This window comes from Mastigoproctus giganteus, chromosome 1, assembly GCF_048544385.1.
Source record: "Mastigoproctus giganteus isolate SK-2022 chromosome 1, ASM4854438v1, whole genome shotgun sequence".
NCBI lineage: Eukaryota > Metazoa > Arthropoda > Arachnida > Uropygi > Thelyphonidae > Mastigoproctus > Mastigoproctus giganteus.
The window spans coordinates 279,318,907-279,342,434 of record NC_143575.1 but is presented as its reverse complement, the minus strand read 5'-3'; the positions used below and the strand labels follow the sequence as shown (position 1 = coordinate 279,342,434).

Below are 23,528 nucleotides of genomic sequence, written 5' to 3'. Positions count from 1 at the left end.
GTTATGTAAAATATGTTCATCACTTTGGGTACGTAAAACCAATTTTTGTCCTCTGCAAGAATAAACACTTCAGCTTCTGAAACTTTATGCACACGAATCTGAAATATTCTTGGTTTCAGTTTTATTTAACTTTTCTTCTAATAAACAAGCATCTGATTTCACAGCAGGACATGGTGCATTCCTCTTGTGTTTCTTCTTTTTGGCAATTAATTTTGGATGCAAAAAGGAATGATATATTGCCTAATGACAAAAGAAAAAACAATATATTATAAAAAGCCTTGCATGTAGTTAACAAAACCAAAGAAATAAGAACTTTATTAAAGTACAGAAATAAAATTTAAAATGAGAGATTAAACGAATAAAGGCAGAGAATAAATAAAACAAATAAAAATGGCGCATGTTTAGTAGCTTTCAAAGCTATGTTGCTCCTTTGTCAAGTATTTAAATAGCATGGCAAATAATAATCACTGTGTAATAGTACACAATATGAACAGAAAGTGTTTTTTTGTAGTCCCATTCACACAGTTGCCAAATCTTGTATTTTGACAGTTACAAGACTTGGTGAATGGGACTACAAAAAAATAAAATAAGTATACACACATATATATGTGCACATACGAGGTTTGGCAATAGAGTTCCTGGACTGTGATCATTCAATGAGTATGAAAATAAACAGAAGTGGTATGTTGTAGTTCAAACTTCCTCCAACAGATGGTGGTATAGAGATTGTCTAGTAAGCTGATAGGTTGCAAGTAACAACCTATTATGTTTCGTTAGTAGCAATAACAATCCACGTCACGATTTTGGAATGGAGCAACAAACGAATATTATTTGCTTTAAATTGGGAAAATCTGCAACAGAAATGCATGAAATGTTAAGAACTATTTATGGTGATGAAATGTCAAGTCGTAACTGTGCTTGAATGGTACAAGTGGTTCAAAGCCGGACAAGAGGATGTTTATGTTGATCCAAGTGAGCATCTGTCGATCTCAAAATGAGGACAGAGTTGCAAAATTTTGGTAAATTGTGGAAAGAGATCATTTGACTGTCATAATAAGCTGATGAAAATGAATAAGGAGATGATGCATAATATTCCACGTGAAGGTTTAGGGAAAAGGAAGGTCTGTGCAAAATTTGTGCTGCCTCATGGATGAGCAGATGCAATGAAGAGTGTCATCATGTGAAAACTTCATCCAGGCTTGTCAACATAATCTTAATTTCCTCTGCCTTGTTGTCACTGGAGATGTGTTGGATGTTTCAGTACATCCCAGAGATGAAGCATCAGAGCATGCAGTGGACCTCAAAATCACCAAGGCCAAAAAGTTTGGTTTACACAAGTCCAGGATGAAGACAATGCTGATCATGTTTTTTGATTCACAAGGAATTTGTACCTGAAAGGAAGAGTTAATGCTGCATTTTACGTACAAGTGCTCCAAAGATTACTGAAGTACATTTTCCGGATGAGGCTGCAATTTCAAGAGAAAGGCAGCTGGTTCTTGTTGTACAACAATGCCCCACCCATTCATGAAGATACATGATGAAACATGGCATTGTACAGATCAATCATTCATACTACTCTCCCGATCTAGCATCAGTGAACTTCTTCCTCTTTCCCAAGGTGAAACTGCACTCAAGGAAAAATATTTCAGGTTGTTGAGGATGTCAAGAAAAACATAACCATTGAACTGAATGTCATCTCTTTGGATGCCTTCACTAACTCTTTTCAGAAACCTTTAGAATGGTGTAATATGTGCATTCAATCAGATGGCGATTACTTTGAATGAAAATAAAAACGTTTTTTAGCTCCACTTGGTTCTTTTTACTGCAGCACTCCAGAAACTTCATTGCCACAGCTCATACATACATGAATGCATGCGCGTGCACACAAACAAGTTAGTATCAAGGGAAACAGGATAACATATTAGACATTGCATACTGATCACCGACAGCCAATGTGCCACAAGATAATGGATTCCATAAAAAGGGTATATGCAAATCCCCCTCCATTGTGATTAACAATTGGACAAGTCATGCACAAATGGAGTCCTTTCAACTAGGAATTAAGATGATAATTGAGTGCAGTCCGAGATTTCAATGTAAAAATTGGCACGTTGCTCTCTATCTAATAATGCTGTGCAACAGCAGAGTATGCAAAATTAGCTTGACAGATAGTCACCCTGTGCTCTGAAACAAGGTCACATGATCTTCAGACAGATTCACCTATATACAGTACACCCTACAACGTGGGTAGGGTGCTCTATATTGGTGAAAAATAAGTTTTCATAACAAAATTAAATTAAGAATAATTACAGATAAAACAAACTGCTGTTACTGTTTTCAGTGTAAAAATAGCCAATAATGATAAGCCATCAAAATCTCAAATAACTGCTTTGTATTCTTTATCATAAGTAGGAAATTGCATCCACAGAAACAATATACAAGACAGGTTCAGTTTAGATAATGAATTTATTTTGATCGTGCATGAACTGACAAAACTATTGTATTGGAATTTTTAAAATTTAAAAGTTAATTCCCTACACACAGCAAAATAAATCTCTTATTACGCATAACAATAACAATGCATAACTAACTCTTTCTGCAGTACACCAGGAAGCAACTAAACACACTTGTCTCTTCATCAGGTGTGTACTCAGATGAAGTTCTCATCATGCCACTACCAATTGCACTATCATCATATTCCATTTCACTTTCTAACGAATTTAGCCATGCTGTGGAGGTACAAGAATTGGCATACTGTCAAGAAGGGTTTTTTTTGTTTTTTTTATGAAAACCCCAAAAACGAGAGGTATTAGAACCTAGAGTACTTAGTACCGTGCATGGGTTGTGGAGGTTGAGAAGATAAAAGAAAATATTTGTTGACATTAGACTTGAACTTCTGTAGACTGTAATTTTCAGGAAATATGTATGAAGGAATGTTGTTCCAGAAAATGGCAGCTGAATGAATAAACAAGGAAGATGAAAAATTCATTCTGTGAGTTTGAAGTTGAACAGTAAATGGATGTTGGCTGGTGGCGGCACATGTTCGGACTGTTTTGAAAGAGAGAGCGGGAATTATACAAGCCAACTCAGAAGAACAGTGCCCATGGAAATACCTGTAGAAGAGGCATGCAGCAGAAACAGTACATCTATGAGACGGCGAGTGGAGAGAGACTGTTAGAGATGAATCATTAATTAACCTAACTGCCCTCTTCTGAACGGAATCAAGAAGCCTGAGAGAGGTTTAGGGTGCACCACCCCAGATGTGGGAACAATATTCCATGGTAGGGTGGATTTGCGATTTGTACAGAGTGAACAGCTGATTGGAAGAAAAGTAATGCCGAGAGTGAAAGAGGAAACCAAGTTTTTTTATATGCAGAGGAAGCAATATTTGTAATGTGCTTGTGCCAAGAGAGATTAGAAGTCAGGGTAATCCCCAAAAGAGATATATCATTTTGTCTAGAAATCGGAGTGTCACTAAAGATAAGCCTAGAAGCAGAAGAATCCTTTTTGCGAGATATAAGACAAGACTGAGTTTTAGAAGGGTTGAAATCAACTAAGTTGTCTTTGCCCCACTGAAGAATTACCTGAAGATCGGCATTTAAGGAATTGGTAGCAGATTTTCGAGAAGTTGAAGCTGATTGAGCAGGGCAAGGTTTCTCAAAATGGAAAGTAGAATGCAATGTGCTATCATCGGCAAAACTATGGATAAGATTTCCAGTCAACGGAAGAAGATCATTAATATACAAGAGGAAAAGAGTGGGGGAAAGAACTAAACCTTGGGGGACACCAGCATTAGTGGAGAAGTTAGAAGACAGGGCAATCTATCATCATCTTCAGTGAGCAGTCAGAGAGAAAACTGGATAACCAATTACAAAAAACAGTTAGCAAACCATAAGATGGAAGCTTTTTTAGAACACCTTTATGCCAAACACAATTGAAAGCCTTTGAGATGTTAAGGGCAACTGCTTGTGTTTCACTGAACTTTTCCATTAATTTGTCCATAAATGGGTAACATAGGCCAGAATATCACCAGTGGAACAACATTGACGAAATCCATACTAGCGATCTTTGATCAGATGGAAGGTTTCTAGGTAGTTTTAAGAGTTAGCGGTGAACTGATTTCTCTGTTACCTTAGAAAGAGTAGAAGTAATTTCAATGGGATGATAATTGAATGGGAAGGATTTGTCACCCTTTTCAGGAACTGGCTAGATATGAGCAAATTTCCAAGCAGATGCAAAAACACCTTTGGAATAAGAAAGTGAAAAAAAGTGGCAAAGAACAGGAGTAAGTTCAGGAGTGCAGGTTTTGAGGACAAGCAGAGAAATACCATCAAAACCCGGAGCTTTCTTAGCATCAAGGTTCGTCAAAATCCTTCTGGCATCCTTTTAACGGAAGACCACAGAAATCATTGAATGGAGCGTGTTGGGAATGGTGGGAGGTGTTTTACCAAGATCATTAATATATGAGTTGGAAGAAAAATGGGACGCTAGCAGGTCAGTTTTATCCTTTACTGACGTGACTAGAACCATCTGGTTTTGACAGAGGTGGGAGCAGAGATGGGCAAAAGTTGTCGCCAAGAACTTTGGCAAGAGACCAGAATGCTTGGCCACCATTAGGGCAAGAAGCAAGTGTTCTACTCTTAGCCTGTTCAAAATCTAGCTTGGACTGATTAATAACTGCCTCACAATTGTTGCAAGCTTTGGTGTAGGCAGAAAATAAAACTGAAGAATTGGAAACAAGCCAATGACAATATGCAACATTCTTCTCTTGAACCACAGCCATAGCACATTTATTAGAAAACCAAGATTTAGATAGTGGAGTGTGGAATAAAGGATTCCATTCCTACAAGAATAATTTCACTGACACAATCTGAGTAAATGTTGACATCAGAAGTTTGAAACAGTAATCCGACCAAGGTAAAGAAATCTCACAGGTCATCCCATTTTGCATTCTTGTAATGCCAAACAACATGAGGTTCGGAATAGCCACGAGATAAGGTTCAATTAGAGAAGAAACCTTCAACAAGTTGTGATCTCAGGTGCCTAAAGGATCACTCACTTCGACCGTGTACTTAAAAGGGTTGTTTGTGAGAAAAATATCAAGCATGTTCGCTGTACTGTTAGGATTGTCCGGTATTCTGGTAAGTAAATGAACAATATGTGTGAGGTCATTAGTAATTGCAAAAGCCTCAGCATCTCGACCAGCTGGGTCTGTGTGACTAGAAAACTGAAGCCTGCTGGAGTTGTGAACATTAAAATCGCCAAGAAAAATTACCTCATTGTTAGGAAAGTTGGACTGGAGAAAGTCAAAGAGCTCAAAGTGATGAGTGAATTTGGGAGATCGGTAGAGACAAGAGATGAATTTGACAGAATGAGGTAGAGAGAATTTAAGCCAGAGAAGATTGAAAAGAGGAGGTTCCAAATTACCAAGTCTCTGACAGGGAATATCGGAATGGACAGATGCACAAGTACCACCTTTGAGGCGAAAGGAATCATACAGCGAATAATTTGGGCAACTGAGATGAGTAGTGGTTGAATCATCCGACAACTGAGATTCTGTCAGAAAAAAGTATGCAAGTGGAAATGGACTCTGTTGAGATTAGAATTGAGACCACGTATATTTGTGAAATGAACTAGGAAGTGTTTGGGAGGTTTAGATCTTAATCTATTAGTTTGACAATTCGTGGTGTATTCAATAGTAAGAAAAGTGGGGGGGGGACATGCTGTAATGAAATTAATGAAAAAAAGTAATAAAAATTAAAGTAATGAAAATGTAATACAGTAATGAAATTTTTGGATATAATGTACACATGGTGAGAATATACCCACATCCTTGACACAATGTAGCCTCGAAAATATCCCTCACATATACAGTACTTGGACTCCCTCCAGTCATTATCTGGCAGAGTAGAGGTAACAAGATTATACACTAGCTGATCCAGAAGCCTCCTGAAGAGTTACCAAGAGGTTCGTTCTGGTGTACTAACTAGCAGCCGGCCTGCGAACACCATTTTAGAGCTGTATCCTTGAAATGTAAGGAAGTTTGGATCTCGCCACGGTGTTCATCATAACCTCAAAAGACATCAATCATACTGCACAATAGAAGAGATGGGGAAGGTTGTCTGGAACTTAGCTCTGGAGACTAAATATGGACTCCACCACTTCAAGCCTCCAATAAGCAAAGCAGTGGCATTGCACTGGTTGATGAGAGTCATCTACCACCTAGGATTGGTTTCATCACTGAATCCAGGTTGAGATAAACAATCTTATGCATATTCTTTGTTGAGAATCCAGTTACTTTCACATTGCAAAAGTAACAATCACTGTATTGGACTTTTCTCTCCCTCCATATCACGTTTATGGAAAATGGTATACATTTTTCCTTTTGTTTAATCATTCACATACATTTAAACAAGGAGTTTGAATAAAACTATGCCCATGCCTTATTCTGATCATCTAGAGGGAAGCCAAAGTATAACTGTTAAATTTTGTGACCATTCCTCATGAATGTATGCCACTGTGATTTAGTTAAGAAAAAGACGCATAAAAATTTTTTTTGGGATCATTTTTATACATTAGAGGCATAACGACAAATGTGTTTCAGTTATTAACTGGAATTCACCTGAAACAATATATAATCAAATAATATGAAGAATTATAGCTCAAAGGCCATAATTCTTTAAAACAACACTTATTTATTCTACATATTTAAATTTTCATATGGTAAATGGTTAAATTAAAAAAGACTTAGAGGGGAACAGGTATCCTGTGTGTTATCAGACACTCAGCCTAAAACACTGATGGATCCAATATCTCTCTATTACAGAAGATTTAGGAGAAGTCCGGTTGGCCTGCCTCCCTAAAATCCACTCATGCACACCTTCTCGTTGGTAAGCCTTGTTACGTCACTTAGGTGGCAATGAACGTGTAGAGTGGTTCTCTTCAAGACGCCTGGTCAGTGTGAAGAGGAAAAGACCAAACCCTCCAGCATATGACAGCACGACAAAACAAATGGCCCTCAGCACCCCAGCAGCTTTCATTCCCCCTCTTACAGCAGCGAGAGAATCAGAGTGGAAACAGAGGGTGCTAAGAATCTCTGGGTACGACCAGGCTGCCATGCGAGGAAACTGAACTTGGCCTGTTATAACGTAAGATCATTCATCAGTGAAGACAAGATATTAGAGCTGGAAAAGGAATTAGAAAATGTGAATTGGAATATCATCGGTTTGGCTGAAACAAGAAGAAGAAATGAATCACTTATAAGTTTATCAAGTGGAAATCTGCTGTACACCAATGGAAACAGTGAAAGGAGTGAAGGTGAAGTTGGGTTTCTGGTCCATAAAGATTTTAAAAACAACATTTTGGAATTCAAAAGTACATCACCAAGGGTGTCAAGACTAATACTCAAGATTTCTAAGAGGTACAAGCTAAAAGTTATAACGATTTATGCACCAACATCGAGCCATGATGATGAAGAGGTTGAGTCTTTTAGATGAGCAGAAAACCCACTACACTATTATTATGGGGGACGTCAGTGCTAAGGTTGGAAAAAGACAAAACAGCGCAGAAAGGGGAACTATAGGAAATTTTGGAATTGGTGAAAGAAATGAAAGAGGTGAAAGACTTGTGGAATTTGCAGAATCTCAAGGATTGTCAGTAATTAACACTTTTTTCAAGAAAAGGGTGAACAGAAAGTGGACATGGAAGAGTCCAAATGGATTAACAACTAATGAAATCGACTTCATCCTCACTAACAGAAGATATATTGTGAATGATGTTACCGTCCTGAATAAGGTAAATGTTGGAAGTGATCACAGAATGGTAAGATGTACACTTGATATAGATGTAGGAAAGGAAAGGAAAAAACTGACTTGAGTAAATAATACAAAGATCTTTGAGATAACAGAGGAGGAGAAAAAGCAGTATGTACTGGAATTTAAGAACAAGTTTGACCTTCTGCAGACTGCTCAGGACCAAGATATCGACGAGGAATATTACAACTTTCTGAAAGTGATAAAGCCCAAGAAACCTATAGGGAAAAAGAAATCCAAAGAAGAAAAAATTAGTCAAGAAACACTTGTTATGATGAACCGAAGGCGAAAAATGAAGAGCAAGATAAACACTGCCAAGGAAAAAAATTTAGTATACTGAGTTATGCAAAGCCATTAGAAAGAGACTCAGTGAGGACATAAGAAGATTTAACACAAGAAAAGTAGAACAAGCATTAAAGGAAAACAAAGGATTTAAATCAGCAGCCATGAGCAGTAATACAGAAAGACAAATGATACTGAAACTGAAGAATAGCGATAGTGTACTTATAAACACCATCGTTATGGTGTTTATAAGTACACCAATAATAGCAGAAGATTCCTAAAGAGAATTATACAAGGAGCGAGGGAATGATGCCAGCAGTGGTGAAGATGGATTGCAAAGTAGCAACACATACAGCATACCCAATATTCTTCCTGATGAGGTAGAACATGCATTGAAGAAAATGAAGAATCAGAAAGCCTGTTCTAAGAATTAAGGTGCGTCTTATACATGGGAGTGTCTTATACATGGGGAAATACGGTAATTTTGCTGGCCACCAATGTAGAAAGATTTACTAATTTATTTCTAGGCCATACAGCTTTTGCTACACAGTCATTTATAAACATCCAGTTTATAAATTTCATATGTCACAAGCAAGAATTTTTTTCACAAAGGAAGGTTGTTCCAGAAAACATAAGTTGAAGGGATAAATGAGAAAGAAAAAAGTTAGTTCTGAATTTGAAGCCAGACAGTAAATGGATGCTTACTGGTTACAGAAAGTATTCAGACTGGTTTGGAAGAAAGAGGGGAGCAATTATAGGTGCCAATTCAGAAAAACAGTACAACCAAGTCTCTCTGTCTCATGGACAGAATATCTATGAGATAGACAGTAAAAGATGGTTCATTAATTAACCTAACTGCCTTCTTTTGAATGGATCTTAGAAGTCTGAGAGATTTTGAGTGCACTATCCCAGATGTGGGAACAGTATTCCATGGTAGGATGGATTTCAAATTGGTACCAAGTAGTTGTTTAGAAGAAAAGTTACTGATAGCAAAAAAAGTAAACCCAGTTTTTTTATGCAGAGGAAGCAATATTTGTAAAGCACTTAAGTCAGGGTAGATTAGAAGTCAGGGCAATCCCTAATAAAGATATGTGATCTTATCTAGAAATCTGAGTGTCATCACAAATGAGTACAGGAACAGCAGACTTTTTTGCAAGAAATAAGACAGTGCTGAGTTTTAGAAAGATTGAAGTTAACTGATTTTTTAACCCACTGGAGAATTACCTGAAGATCAGCATTTAAGTAAGTGGTAGTGGATATTCAAGAAGTTGAAGCAGTTTGAGAAACCCTGATTCTAAACAATTTGAGAAAGCTTGGTTTCTCAAACTGTTTAGAATAAAATCATATATCACATTAGAGCAGCAAAGCAAAAAGTTCAAAGTGATGGAAATATTTTGGCTTGGGGAAGAACTTCCAGGGTCAGTTCTACAAATCAGCCTATTTGCAAAGCTTAAGTTCCCCATGTTTAAAGCCCTTAAAGGTCTCAATTAAACTAAATGCAGAGGATGTTTATAGTTGGTCACAGGACATACACAAGTGGGCATAAATTTAAATTGAGAGGGAATAACTGTATACTGGATGTCTGAAACTTTTCCTTTAATCAAAGGGTGACTAACTGTCAGAATAAACTCACACATACTCTTGTAGAGATGGAAGTTTATCTAAATTTAGGGAGTGATTGGATAAATACTTAAAAAAAAAAATCAGGTAAATGAAAGGAGGGAAGGCAACACATCACTTTTTTTATTTTTTAATTTAATTTAAAATATTTCTGTTTTATCATCTTTATTTTTTGGCTAGTGCTACATAAGCTTGCTTCCTTGCATCATTTTGCTGATACTAATACTATATAAAAATAGTCATATCATGGTTAAAATAAAATATTTACACCATTGTATTTTACCGTGTATCTCAAATTCAGCTTACCTGTACTATCAAGCCAAATGCAAAAGAAAAGAAATGCAAAATCATGGCTGCATCCCTATACCATACACATGAGTCAACGTAGAAAAACCACATACACATTAGGCAGGTATTCTCCATAAATATAACTGTATAAAAGATGAGTTGTCTCCATATGGTAGGTGTATCAACAGGATTCAAATAACAAAAGGTGAATATGTGTGCAAGGACAGCATCATAAAAAGGTTCTAAATATCTGCAATAAAGGAAAATGAAAATTATTTTAGCAACCAATAAATATTTATTGAAAGAACTCAAGAAAATGCACAAACATCTGACCATAAACCCATTTAGCTGATTAATCTGAAATGAGTATTAATAATTTTTTTGACGTAAATGAGAAATTAATGTGTACTAAAAAAAGCACATACTCTTGTTCTATTCCTTCCCACAACCTTCACAATGCAATATATTGTGTACTGATAATTTCTGATTGCTATTTATTCTTAAAATCTTATTGTTTTATTTAGAGAGGAATTTGTTTTATTTGAATTTGTGTGTTTTAAAATTTGATTTATTCCTATTCATACATTTGATATTTTGTCATTTTATACTTCTATATTTATTAATCTTGATATTATTCTTACTTTATACATAACAATTTTTTTTTTATATGTATAGTTCTATACTGTTTTTTGATCTCTTTTGTATATTCATACAATTTATACAGGGTCATTTCCTGTTTCGTATGAGAACTGATAAAAGGATTAACAGGGAGAGGTGGAATAATACCCAAATACATCTGCCAAGTGCAGAAGTTAATGATATTGTAGAACAATTATCTTTTATGGGCATAAAAGGTGATATTGTTGTACATGCAGGTAGTAGTACTACTATTAATAATAATAATGAACACAGACAATCTGAGCTCTTACTTTGTGGTTATGAGGTGACATTGAAAAGCTACAAATTAGAGCTCAATGTGAAAGTGTCTTGAAATCTTATCTTGTTGTTGTTGTTGTTGTTTGGTTTTTAGGAGCATTAGCAACTAAGGCCATATTGCTCCGGGAATATGCGGTGGTCATTCCCTGACCTTTCTGCATCCTCCGTATTCAGTGGTGACGGGCTCGAACCCCGGTCTAATCAAGAAGCGTGTGCTACGCACTGCTGCTCCTTCCCACCTGGCTACGGAGGCGCCTTTGAAATCTTATCTAAGTACAGTAGTGACAGGAGACATTTTATGGCCTGGCAAGAAAGCCCATGAAGTACAATATTTCACAGCATGGCCTGCGCTTGTTGACAGAAAAATTTGCTTTTATAGGGATGCACTTAAATACAAAATGCACAATATTTGCTGATACTAATTGAAGCAATAAGGGAGATGGATAGACAAAAAAAATTTATCACAGATAAAAGGCATAGATATATTTGATTCCTGTACTATTTCAAACTCCTATTGGGACAGTCAGTAATTTGGAAAGCTTTAAGGGAAGCGTAGGGCCTGCTGTAGATGCATATGAAACAGTGACTCATACAGCTGGAACTGGCTGCAAGACTATGGGCAAATAATGGAGAGCTACCAAACATTACAGGAAGTACACTGCCTATTGGTCACTGAAGTTTCTCACACTTATTCTTCCAGTTATGATAGCTAGGGCTGCTACTAGGAGTTTAAAACATCAATGGAGGTCTCATTTGTGAGCCAAGGGAACAAAATTTCAGCAAAGCCCAGTCAATCTGCAACAGCCAAATCCTCTGCTTGCACATTCACAATAATACTGTTAGTAATCATGGCTATACCCCAAGTGAAAAGTCAAAAACTATGCACCAAGTACATTAATGATTACAACCACGTGCCAACTACCAAAGTAATCAGGGATTGAGGTAGGATCCATATCACACAAAGGAACAGCCAACTTTCTTATCATGCTTATTGTAGGAGTGAAATGGTGAAAACCATGCTTATTCTCCAAAGCAAAGTTCCAGCAGCATATCGTCATCTCTTCTTTCATGCAGTGTGACACGCGTCATGGCAAGGACCAATATTTTTTTATATTTCAAGGGTTCAGCTTTAAAATAGTTTTTGCATGCTAGCTGCTAGGTAGTTCATAGGAACTACCTAGCAGCTAGCATTGGTAACTGAACCTATTGGTAACTCTGAGAGGCAGATAAATCAGTTAGTGGATAATTTTGCTGCCTGTACTCTAAGGAGTCAGCGTATATACATGTAGGAGCACTGCCAAGCCATGTTATGTCATTAAGATGAGTATATTCTTACTGCATGTCCCCCCACAAACTTTTACCTCATGTACATAAATGTATTGTGAATAGTCAAATTAACAGAACAAACTTCTCTGTGAAAAGGTCTAAATCTCTTAAAATCTTCCCAATGCATTTCACAAATATATGTGGCCTCAGTTCCAATCTCAATGATGTCCATTTCCACGTACAATTGCCAGGCCCTATTTTTCTGAAAGAATCACAATTATCAGTAGTCTCAACTACCACTCAACACAATTGCCCTAAAAGCCACAATTCAAGGGCTAAATTTAAAAAATGTCGGGAATTTTGCCTAGGAAAGCAATTGATGAGGGCTTTCTTAATCAATTTAGTACTGGGGAGATAATTCAAAGCTCACTACATATAATTTCTCTCAGCATTGCCTGTACCTGTTAACAGGAGGGACTGTTTTTGCAAAGATGGGATACACTTAAATAGAAGAGGTGCAAGAATATTTGTCAATGCTATTAAGGCACTGTTAGGTGGGTTGGAAAACTGCTAGTTTGGAGGGATGTGCAGACTAACAATTTAACCATTTTAGGAGTATATACATAAATTTACATTTTACAAGGTCATTTTCATATACAATTCAAACCAGGCATCTGTTAATGTTCTAAAGCATGTGCTTTAGAACCTTCCAGCATGTGCTGAAATGTTTCTGATTAATAGCAGATGCTGTTTTAATAGCTGGCAGCACAAATATAGCTTTGAAAATCAAAGGAGGAGGTCATGCCTATAGGCTATTGTTGTCTGATTTAGGTATAAAAAAGCTGAAATTCTCTAGAATTCAGATTTAGAAATTAATCAAAGTGAATTAAATGATTAATAGATAGATATAGTGATTATTAGTGTGGTAAAAAATAATAATAACCATGAGCGTTATAATTTTTTGTGATTTAAAAAAAAAATTGAAATTTTTTTATAATTTTTAAAATTTTCAGACTCAATTTTTGGCAATAATTTTGCTTTATATTGGGAAATCAGATAAAAGTAAGAAAAAAAAATAGCATTTAAAAGCATACAAAGCATACAGATACAAAGCTTTCATTAGCATTAGTAGAGGCATTTGATGCAAGAAAGCAAGCTTATGCAACATCAGCCAAAAAAAAAAAAAAAAAAACCACTTCACCATTCTGTTTCGTTCAAAATACCTGTCCAGCTGAGCCTTAAACTTATTTAGGCTATCAACCTCCACCACAAGGGATGGAAGTCTGTTCCACCAACCAACCACCCGCTGGCTAAAGGCAAATTTCCGCACGTCTATCCTACATCTGTCTTTCCTCAATTTGAATTTATGCCCTCTCAGGTGATTTTTCTGAGCTAGAGGAAGAATCCCATCAGCATTGAGCATGCTTAAACCATTCAAGGCTTTATACACCTCTATCAGATCACTTCGCTGGTGCCTAGTCTCCAGACACTGTAATTTGCAAAACTTAAGCCTTTCTTCGTAAGAGCACCCCTTTGTTCCATTCACTAATCTTGTTGCCCTTCTCTGTACTCGTTCCAGCAGCTCTACATCCTTCTTGAAATGAGGCCTCCAGACCTGTATACAGTACTCTAGGTGTGGCCTGACCATCGCCTTATACAATGGAATAATCACCTCCTTATCCCTGCTGGAAAAATTCCTGTATATCATTGACAATACTCCATGAGCTACTCTTGCAGCCCATCTGCACTGCTCAGAGAACTTCATATCTGCCTGCACAACCACCCCCAAGTCCCTTTCATTCTCTACCACTGTCAGTGTTGTACCACAGAGTTGATACGTTGCTCTGGGGTTGCTGTTTCCCATGTGTAGTACTTTACATTTGTCAATGTTAAACTTCATTTGCCACCTCTCAGCCCATCTGCTCAACCTTTCCAGATCCTGTTGCAGCAGCATAGTGTCAGTAGTGTCCTTGACAACACTGCCAACCTTTGTATCGTCTGCAAACTTGGACATTAAGCCTGATATACCATCATCAATATCATTTATAAATACAGAAAACAATAATGGACCCAACACTGAGCCCTGAGGGACTCCACTAATAACATCAGTCCACGATGAGCAGTGTCCATTGATTACCACTCTCTGTCTTCTCCCCCTCAACCACCCCTTTATCCATAGCAGCAATTTGCCTCCAATGTCACACTGCTCCAATTTGTGTAGCAGTCTTCCATGTGCAACAGTATCAAAAGCCTTTCTAAGATCCAAGTATATAATATCAAAGTTATTCCCTGCATCCAGTTCTTTTGTGACTGCATCATAGTATCCAATCAAGTTGGTCAGGCAAGACTTCCCCTTAACAAAACCATGCTGTGTCTGAGCTATAACTGAAGTCTTGTCTAAATGATCCTGCAGTGCTTCTTTAACCAGTGCCTCCATTAATTTTCCTGGAACAGAAGTTAAGCTCACAGGTCTATAATTACTTGTGTCAGCCTTTGATCCCCCTTTGTGAATTGGGGTCACATTTGCACATTTCCAGTCTATGGGTACCTCCCCTGAGTCCAAGGAAGCTCTCATAATTATGGCTAAGGGTTTGCTTACTTCCTTTGCTGCCTCCTTTAATATAACTGGATAGATCCCATCCAGCCCGGGTGCCTTTCTTGTGTTTATCTTCAACAGTTTCTCCTCCACTTTACTCCCAGTTATTTCAAGATTCTGTAGCTTACTGCTAGAGTTGAATACACCTCTGGCATTCCCCTCGCTGAATAACTCCTCATGTGTGAATGTCGATGCAAAATATTCATTTAGTTTGTTAGCTACCTGAGCAGGATCATCAACACTTGACCCATCAATATCAAGTGGACCAATCTGATTCATACCCTTCCTTCTAGAGTTTACATAAGTAAAGAACTCTTTGCTGTTTTTCTTTGCATCCCTTGCCAAGGATTTCTCGTAATCTGCCTTCGCCTGCCTAACCTCCTTTGTAACTTGGCTGCATATCAACTTGTATCTATCATAGGCTTCTGTGTCATGTGTTAATTTGTAAGTATCCCATGCATTTTTCTTCTCTGCCATATGCCTCATTAGTTCATCTGACATCCATTTTGGCCTAAACCTTGAACAATATTTCTTAGTTGGTATGTAAAGCCTAGTAGCTTCCAAGATAAGTTCTTTGAATGCTTCCCATTTTGAATTTGCTGTTGGTAACATCATCAGTTGGTCCCACTGTATAGAATTTAAATACTGTCTCAGTCCATCGTAGTCGCCTTTACGGAAGCAATAACCCTTCCCTTTACCCCTAATGGTAGTTACCTCTTTGAGTAAATCCCACTTCAGCACACTGTGATCACTGCCCCCTAGTGGTTCATTTATCTGCAGATTCTTAATGCATGAAGAATCACTGCTGATAATCAAATCAAGAGTATTACTCCCTCTAGTTGCCTCCCGAACATGCTGATGTAGAAAACAATCATCCAATAAATCCACAAAAGCCCTGCTAGTGTGTGAGTAACCAGCCCCCAAAATCCAGTCAATATCTGGGAAATTAAAATCTCCCATTATAAGACACTCTGATTTACTGGCCCACTCTATTTCCCTGTACAGTTCCTTATTATACTCATCAGAGTCATTAGGCCTATAGCACACTCCTACTCTCAATTTTGATCTCCCAATGTTTATATCACACCAAACTGACTCCACACTGCACTGTCCAGCGATGTCGACTGGCTTCACTTCCTTGGTTTTTATGTGTTTCTTAACTAATAGCATAACACCTCCCCCCTTCCTATCCTGTCTATCCTTTCTGTAGACGTTGTACTCCCCAAATTGCAGTTCCGCATCCCTTATATCTGTGTGACACCACGTCTCTGATATCCCAACAATATCTGCTTTCGATGTTTTGAGCAATACCTCAAATTCATCAAATTTATTTACTAAACTCCTAGCACTGGTGTACACGCAAGTATACCTGCACCTGTTTCTATTCTTAGCTACCCTAACACAACCCATGTGTTTACTTGTACCGCAATGGCTCCCAGCAGTCTCTGAAATACCATGCATCTTGTTTTTCAGGCTTCTGCTCATTCTAATAGAAGCAGTGCAAGAATCTCTTTCACCTCTGCCAGTGGCTACTGTCAATCTATTGGTCTTTGTCTCCCCCCAAGCTAGCAGTTTTCCGACCCATTCTTTAATAAAATAAAATTCTATTCACAACACTGACACTGTTATAAACATAATTCATATTGTTTACTAACCTGACAAATCCTTTCATGTTAGTTAAAAATGTTGTCCTATTATTAGCTTTCTGTCAATTTAAAACACTGCTGTCATTGGCACTTCTTTCCAATATCAGAAGACTGACACTTTTGTGGCCTCCAAACAAGAACCCTTTGACAAGGGTGTACAAACATTATAACTCATACCATCACAAAAATGCATCTGTATTAACACTAACACCCCAACCCCAAATAGCTTCCCTGGGCCATTACATCCTCCTCAAGGATATCAACAAAAGTCCTTGCATTACTTCTGACATCAATAATTTTTATCAAATGTATTCTGTCTCTATAAGAAGCATTTCTTCTATCTACCACAGGCTACTCTGATTAAAAAATTTCCTTCCAAGAAAGCTTGCAAACTCTCATGGCCCTTCTACATAATCCCTCCTACATGCCTGAGCATAACTACAGACATATTTGTATATTATCATCTAACCTCATGGCATATATTAGCATGTCCCTATACTTATCCATCAGGTTGTCAGTTTGTATGCAGTTCATTTCGTTAGTTCCCACATGAATAATAATATTCTTATACTCCCCCTCCCAACTGCAACCTTGAAAACTGACAGCCTTCTGGTAACATCATAAATTTTAGCTACCAGCAGACATATGCTAGTTCTATTCACCCTATCTTTATTACAAAATAATGTTACTCATTTCCCTAAAATACAGAGTCCCAAAATAAAACTAAACCCTTGTGAACTAGAACTATCTGCACTTGAGCATTTTCTACGGCCTCAATCAGGAGTCCATCACCTGACACATCATTAAATGCTTTAGTCCCTGACAACCTTCTAGGACATCGGCTCAATTCTTCAGTGACTCAATTTCATTTAGAAATGCATCATTTGAACTAAGATATCTGATGGATTGACCTGTGAATACACACCACTGGTTGTGCAGGTAACAAACCTATGATTCCCAGGAGTGCAGGTAACAAACCTATGATTCCAGGAGAATCACCCACAGGCATTTCCATCTTGAATCATAATTATCCTATATTAACGAATCTGAAGTCAACCTTGTGCATCATTAAGATAAGAATTAAGCTTACAAAATATTACAGAAAATAGGCAAATAAATTTCTAATCTCTTCTAATCCAAAAGAATACTGGAGCTTGTAAAAACACATCCATTACTACAACTGCTAACTTTTTATCAATAATTTCAGACTGCTAGCTTGTAATAAGAAAAAAAACTTTTAGCAATTTTAGTAGTAAATAGCTACTTCATTCAGTGCAATATTCAAAATATCCTAGAAGAAGCAGAGATCCACCATGTTGTGATATTAATAAGAGATAACTAAAAAACAAAAAAAAAAAAATTCTTTTTTACCAACTAAAACTAATAGTAAAAAGTATAAGTTAAAAACAAAAAACTAACTCCAAATAAGCAACAGATTTTGAACAAAAAATTACCTTTTTAGACAAAAGTCTGTTTTCAGGCTAATTATCCATATGGACATTAATATCCAGTGCACTAAACAAAATATCACAAAGTATAATGGATAGAGGGAAGCAAATAATGCTAAAGCAACAATACGGGCACCAATCACAAAACCTTGTGCAATTACATACACAATAGTTCCTAGCAATGACATCTTGTCTTTGTCATCCTGAGTAACACGCAATGCACGTTGGTATACACCCATTGCCCAAGCCAAGGCCGCAATGGATACCAAGACGGAAATCTTCTGATAGTGTCCTATAAAAAATTTAAATAAAATTATTTAAAAAGTCTACCACAGAAAAACTATTTTAATTAAAATAAAAATGCCAAAATTATTATTTTTTTGATCACAGATTATCTTTGTGTGGCAAAAAGCATCAAATTGCAAATTTTGGCCTCATTTTAGTAAGGATGTAGGGCTGCTGGAACAAATACAGAGAAGGGCAATGAGATTGATGAGAGAAACAAAGGGATACTCTTACCAAGAATGAGCTTCAATTCTGTAGAGTGCAGCTTCTGGAGACTACGCACCTGTGAGGTAATGCTACTGAGGTGTTTCAGGCTTTGAATGAATTGAGCAAGCTCAGTGCTGATGGGGTTCTTCCTCTTGCTCAGACCACACACACACGAAGGGGCATAAATGCAATTGAGGAAGGACAGTTGCAGAATAGATCTGTGGAAGTTTGCCTTTAGCTAGCAAGTGGTTGACTGCTGGAATAAACTTCCATCTATTGTTGTAGAAGTAGATAGCTTAAATAAATTCAAGGAAGAACTAGACAAAGTATTAGAGAAGGGAATGGATAGGTGAGGTAGGAAGGGTTTTTTTTTTTTTTTTTTGGCTGATGCTGTATAAGCTTGCTTTCTTGCATCATATGCCACTACTAATGCTAATTGGTCCCTAAAGCTGCTTCTGACTTTCTTCTAGTATTGATAGCCATGTAGGTCTGACTATGATGTGGTGCCACACCAGGCTGACAAGCAGAAGTCTAAAATGCTGCTGGAGTTGCTATTTAAGTCAAATATAAGTGACAATTTCAGCAATATCTGATCACTTTGCAGCAACCAAATCTTGCCTGTACCATTACCCTGGTGAACCTACATAGTACAGCCACCCTGAGTACAAAATGAATTAAAAGGTCACATAAATGCTTAGTATACTGCATAAACCAATACAGGAAGGGTTTAATTAAGTTGAAAAACCATATCCCATAGAGGAACCTACATAGTACAAAGCAATAGATTAGACCAGTGGTTACCAATCTTTTGTCACTCAAGTCACACTTTAAGTTAAAAGATGAATATTAATGGCACACCGAAATAGTGATTGAACTCAATGGAATTTTTCCTAATCTTGCGGCACACTTGAAAAGGATCGAAGCACACCGGTTGGGAACCACTGCATTAGACAGTACAAGATGTAGCAGTGAAATGAGCTAAGTAGCATATAGTAACCATAGAAAACTGGAACGATGCATACTGCATTAGTAAAACATACTATAAAAATGATAGTAGTATCATGGCTCCTTAATGGCATTTCACCTCCATTTCAATATCAACCAAATAATCTGGTACTACTTACTCATACCATCAGTTAAGAATTGAGAAAACTATTTCTGCATTAAAGAAGCAGCTTTCAGTAAATAAAGAAATGTATTTGTGCTAGAAAACATTGTCAATATCAGAACTTTCCTCAAACAGATTCCATGGCACTTTACATAATATGCCATATAATACAAGGAAGCTGCAGGCTTTGGCCGCACCACCAAAAATTAAGAAATAAATAAATTTTAAAAATAATAATTAAAAAAAAATAATAATAAAATCAATTATAATAATAAAGAAGAATAATAAAAGAATAAAACAATAAATAAATCAAAAATGATAAAAATGTAAAGGGAGATAGAAAAAAATAAGATATATAAAAAGTAGAAAACAAAATAGACTAATTCTATGCTTCTCTCCTCACGTAGTTAACTATCCAGTTCAATTTCTTCTGTCAGCCTCAACTACCTGTAGAGACAACTTATTCCAGTAATCAACAACTGATTGGCTAAAAGAAAACTTCCTACAATTCAGTCTAAAACTCTTCTCCATAATTTGAATTTATGGTCCCTAGTTCTGGAATCCTTTATAACAGTGAAAATTTTATATAGTTGGAGAAGGACATGCCTCCGTAGCTGAGAGGTCAGGAGCGGGAGTGCAGTAGCACACGCTCTTTGGGTAGACCAGGGTTCAAGCCCCTGACTGCTGAATACGGTCGATCTGCCAACTCGCACTAGACCAGCGTGGCAGATTATGGTCCATTTCCCTCAGCATGAATTGTTGAGGAGGCTTCCATCCTGCAGTGGGTTGATAATAGCTGCACTTTATACCTTTTTATTACATGGTAGTTTTCCAACTGAATCTAGATTTTTATAATGACCACTCTTATACCATGTGAATATTAAGAGAGAATACATTAAGGTAATGTTTCAGGAACCTTACCAGAACCCATCCTCAGACCGTACATAGGCTGTTGCCAGCCTCCTGCTTGCCAAATGTCTCAATTCCAACTGCACATGTAAAATGTGCAGTCAGAAACTGAGGTTTTTCATCTGGCAAAACAGACAAATCAACCAGAGAACGCATGCAATTTATGGACCTATAACATATGGGCAAATGAATTAATGAAATGAAATGAATGAATTTTTTTTTATACTCTAATAATGCCTGGCACGGACTTGACAGGAGAAGAAATTAGACTTTTCATCCAAACTGTGTGGAAAGTGTTGTACAAGCTGGTCACTGATTCTTTGGAGATGATTTAATTATTATCAACTTGGGCCCCTATGTGGAATACTAACCAAAATGAACCATTTTACAAATATTAGATGATCAGGTTGTGCTTCTGATGAACATTTGAGAGATACTCATGATTTTGATACTGTTGTATTCTAGGATGACAACTGTCTACAAGGTTCACACAGGCTCTACTGTTTTAAACAGGCATGAAGAACACAAGAGAATGGTAGAATATTTAAATTGGCCAGCCAAGTCACTAGATTTAAGTTCTACAGAGAGTGTATGGAATTATCTTGAATGAAAAGTGAAAACAACAGCATTCATGAAACACGAATCAATTACAAGCTCAACTGTTTCCAGAATGGCCTCATATATGTAAACTATTTAAGGCGTCTACCTGAATCTCTAACAGTGAGAATTCAAAGTAATTGGTGGTAAAGGAAGGATTACACACATTAATTGAAAAATTACATACGTTACATTTTTTTTTTTTTGTCTGATGTCAGTATTTTAGAAATAAACAAGGAGTTACCTTTTATTCAGTCAGCAGGATTTCTTCTTTACCAATTCTCCTTATGCAAATAAATTACAAAATGATACGTTAAAACCAGATTACATAATTTAAAACTCATAATGTGTTTCTCACTATAGACACACAGGCAGTCCAATACTCCAGGATCACAGCGGTGAACCCCAACCCGACCCTAGAAATATCAAAAACCCCCATGCAACCTTTAGTGAAGGAAGACATTTTGTCATAAACTTGAAATACGAAAGAAATAATAATGCAAAGTTTTAGAGATCTTCAAGTACCGTGTTAATAGACTAGTAAAGGATAGCGAATGCTTAGAAAGCGGTACTCACCTTGAATTAATCTGCGATGGCTTACTTAGGCAGCATGGTTAATATTTAGGTTGAATTGTTAAGTTGAATAAAAATTAAAAGGGGGAAATAGGTAAGTGTTGACTGAGTTAAAATAGGCGCAAGGAAACATAAGCATACACATCCAATCCTTGGTTGTTATTGAAGTAAAGAAGCAAAAGAATAATTGAAAACTAAATAGGTGAATACGGTGAAGCCAATAGTTGTTACGGGGACTTTCATTGGTTAAAACGTCTTCAGTTGGCAATGTGTGGAGAGTGAATGCACATGGTATTTAAGAAATAAATTATACTCTCGTGATGCTTTTTTTGACATGTGGGAACTTTAATTGCAAGAGGTTCCAAATTGGGGAGAGATTGAAGGGGAGTTTGGAATTTAGAATTTTGAGGTTTGAGTCGTGCCGGTACCATTCAATAGCTAGAGCTTCATATTGAAGTATTCTGTAGCTGGATTTTAGTTTAATGATGGAAATGGCAGAGTCAATGAGGGAGGTATGGTTGTGGGTCTGGCATGAATTGTAAGTTCTGTAACAGATTGGTTAGATATGAGGCTATGGAAATGATAGTATGCATGGGTGTTGGATGTTTTTGATGAGCCAAATTTGGTACTTCCGATGTAACATGTATTACAGTTTGGTTGACAATTAATGAGATATATTATATTATTGAGATAGTTTGTAGGATATTTGTGTGTGTCTTTATAGGAGCTGAAGAAGGATCCTAATTTGCTGTAGGTGGAAAAAACAAGGGAGTTTTTTCGTTAAATAGATGGCGGAACTGTCCTACGAGTTCATTGTGATAAGGGAGGACTAGGCGGATGTTTGTTTTATTGTTGTCTTTGGTTGGATTGTTAAGTTTAATTTTATTTTTAGCAATGGAGATTGTATTTAAAATAAGTTGGTGGGGGTAACCTCTGGATATAAATTTGTCGGTGAGATATTGGATTTCGTTGTAAACGTCGGTTGGTGAGGAGCTGTACTTTAGTGCATTGTGAATTTGATTATATAATAAAACTGCTTTTTTAGTGTTTAGGGGGTGATGAGAGGCAAAATTTAAGTATTTACCGGTGTTTGTATTTTTTCTGAAAATTTTCGTATTTAATTTTGTGCCTGTTATACAGATAGTGAGATTGAGGAAATTTATCTGATTGTTTTGTCCAATTTCAAGGGTGAATTTAAGTCTGTCGTGTAGAGTTGAGTTTTACGAAGAGGTTATCAATGATGGATCTGTTGCCTATTACAAGAATGTCGTCGGCGTAGTGCATGTATATTGCCAGGAAACTCAGGCAAAATAAGGAAATCAACCTTTCCACACTACAGCAAATCAGAATCTGTAATAACATCCTCCCCCACATGTTTGGGATCATTAAGTTACACAAAACCGACCATCCTTTAAGACCAATTGTTTCATATAGCAAATCAGCTTTCGCTAATTTATCCTCCTTTCTGGTAAAAATTATAACCCCTCTTACTAAATTTTCCACATTCAAGATCAATAACACCAATCAAGCTTTTCAAAAAATCAATAATATTACAATATCCAATACAGACATCTTAGTTTCCTATGACGTCACTTCTCTCTACACTAATGTCCACATCCCATTTACTTTACAAGCCTTACGCAAGTTCTTAGAAACAGACGATACCTTAACAAAACATACCTCCCTTTCTACAGACCATATTCTCGAGCTCACCACCCTTCTATTAGAGGCAAGATATTTTAGATTCAACAAAAAAATTTTTCAACAAATATTTGGCTTACTGATGGGCCTAGGCATTTCGGCCCCATTGTCCGAAATTTACCCAGCCGCCATGAGAGCCAAATTCTACACCCCTTTCCCCCTGAACTAAAACTATACATGTGCTACGTCAATGACATTCTTGTAATAGGCAACAGATTCATCATTGATAACCTCTTCGTAAAACTCAACTCTATA

General features: G+C 36.9%; 1 protein-coding gene across 2 annotated transcripts in view; it reads right to left on the bottom strand.

The window, feature by feature from the left end:
• Positions 1-74: 74 nt before the first annotated feature.
• Positions 75-23,528, bottom strand: part of LOC150092031 (XK-related protein 6-like) — a 39,995-nt gene continuing 16,541 nt past the window's right edge. Inside the window, exons 3-5 of one of the 2 annotated variants that reach the window (XM_090386698.1) lie at positions 17,900-18,185; positions 10,020-10,251; positions 75-240 (exon numbers count right to left, since the gene is read on the bottom strand). In XM_090386698.1, coding sequence (XP_090242824.1) covers positions 85-240; positions 10,020-10,251; positions 17,900-18,185 — 674 coding nt within the window. In that variant the 3' untranslated portion in view covers positions 75-84. The remainder of the gene's footprint in view (positions 241-10,019; positions 10,252-17,899; positions 18,186-23,528) is intronic. The other variant, XM_090386707.1, reaches the window with a different exon arrangement.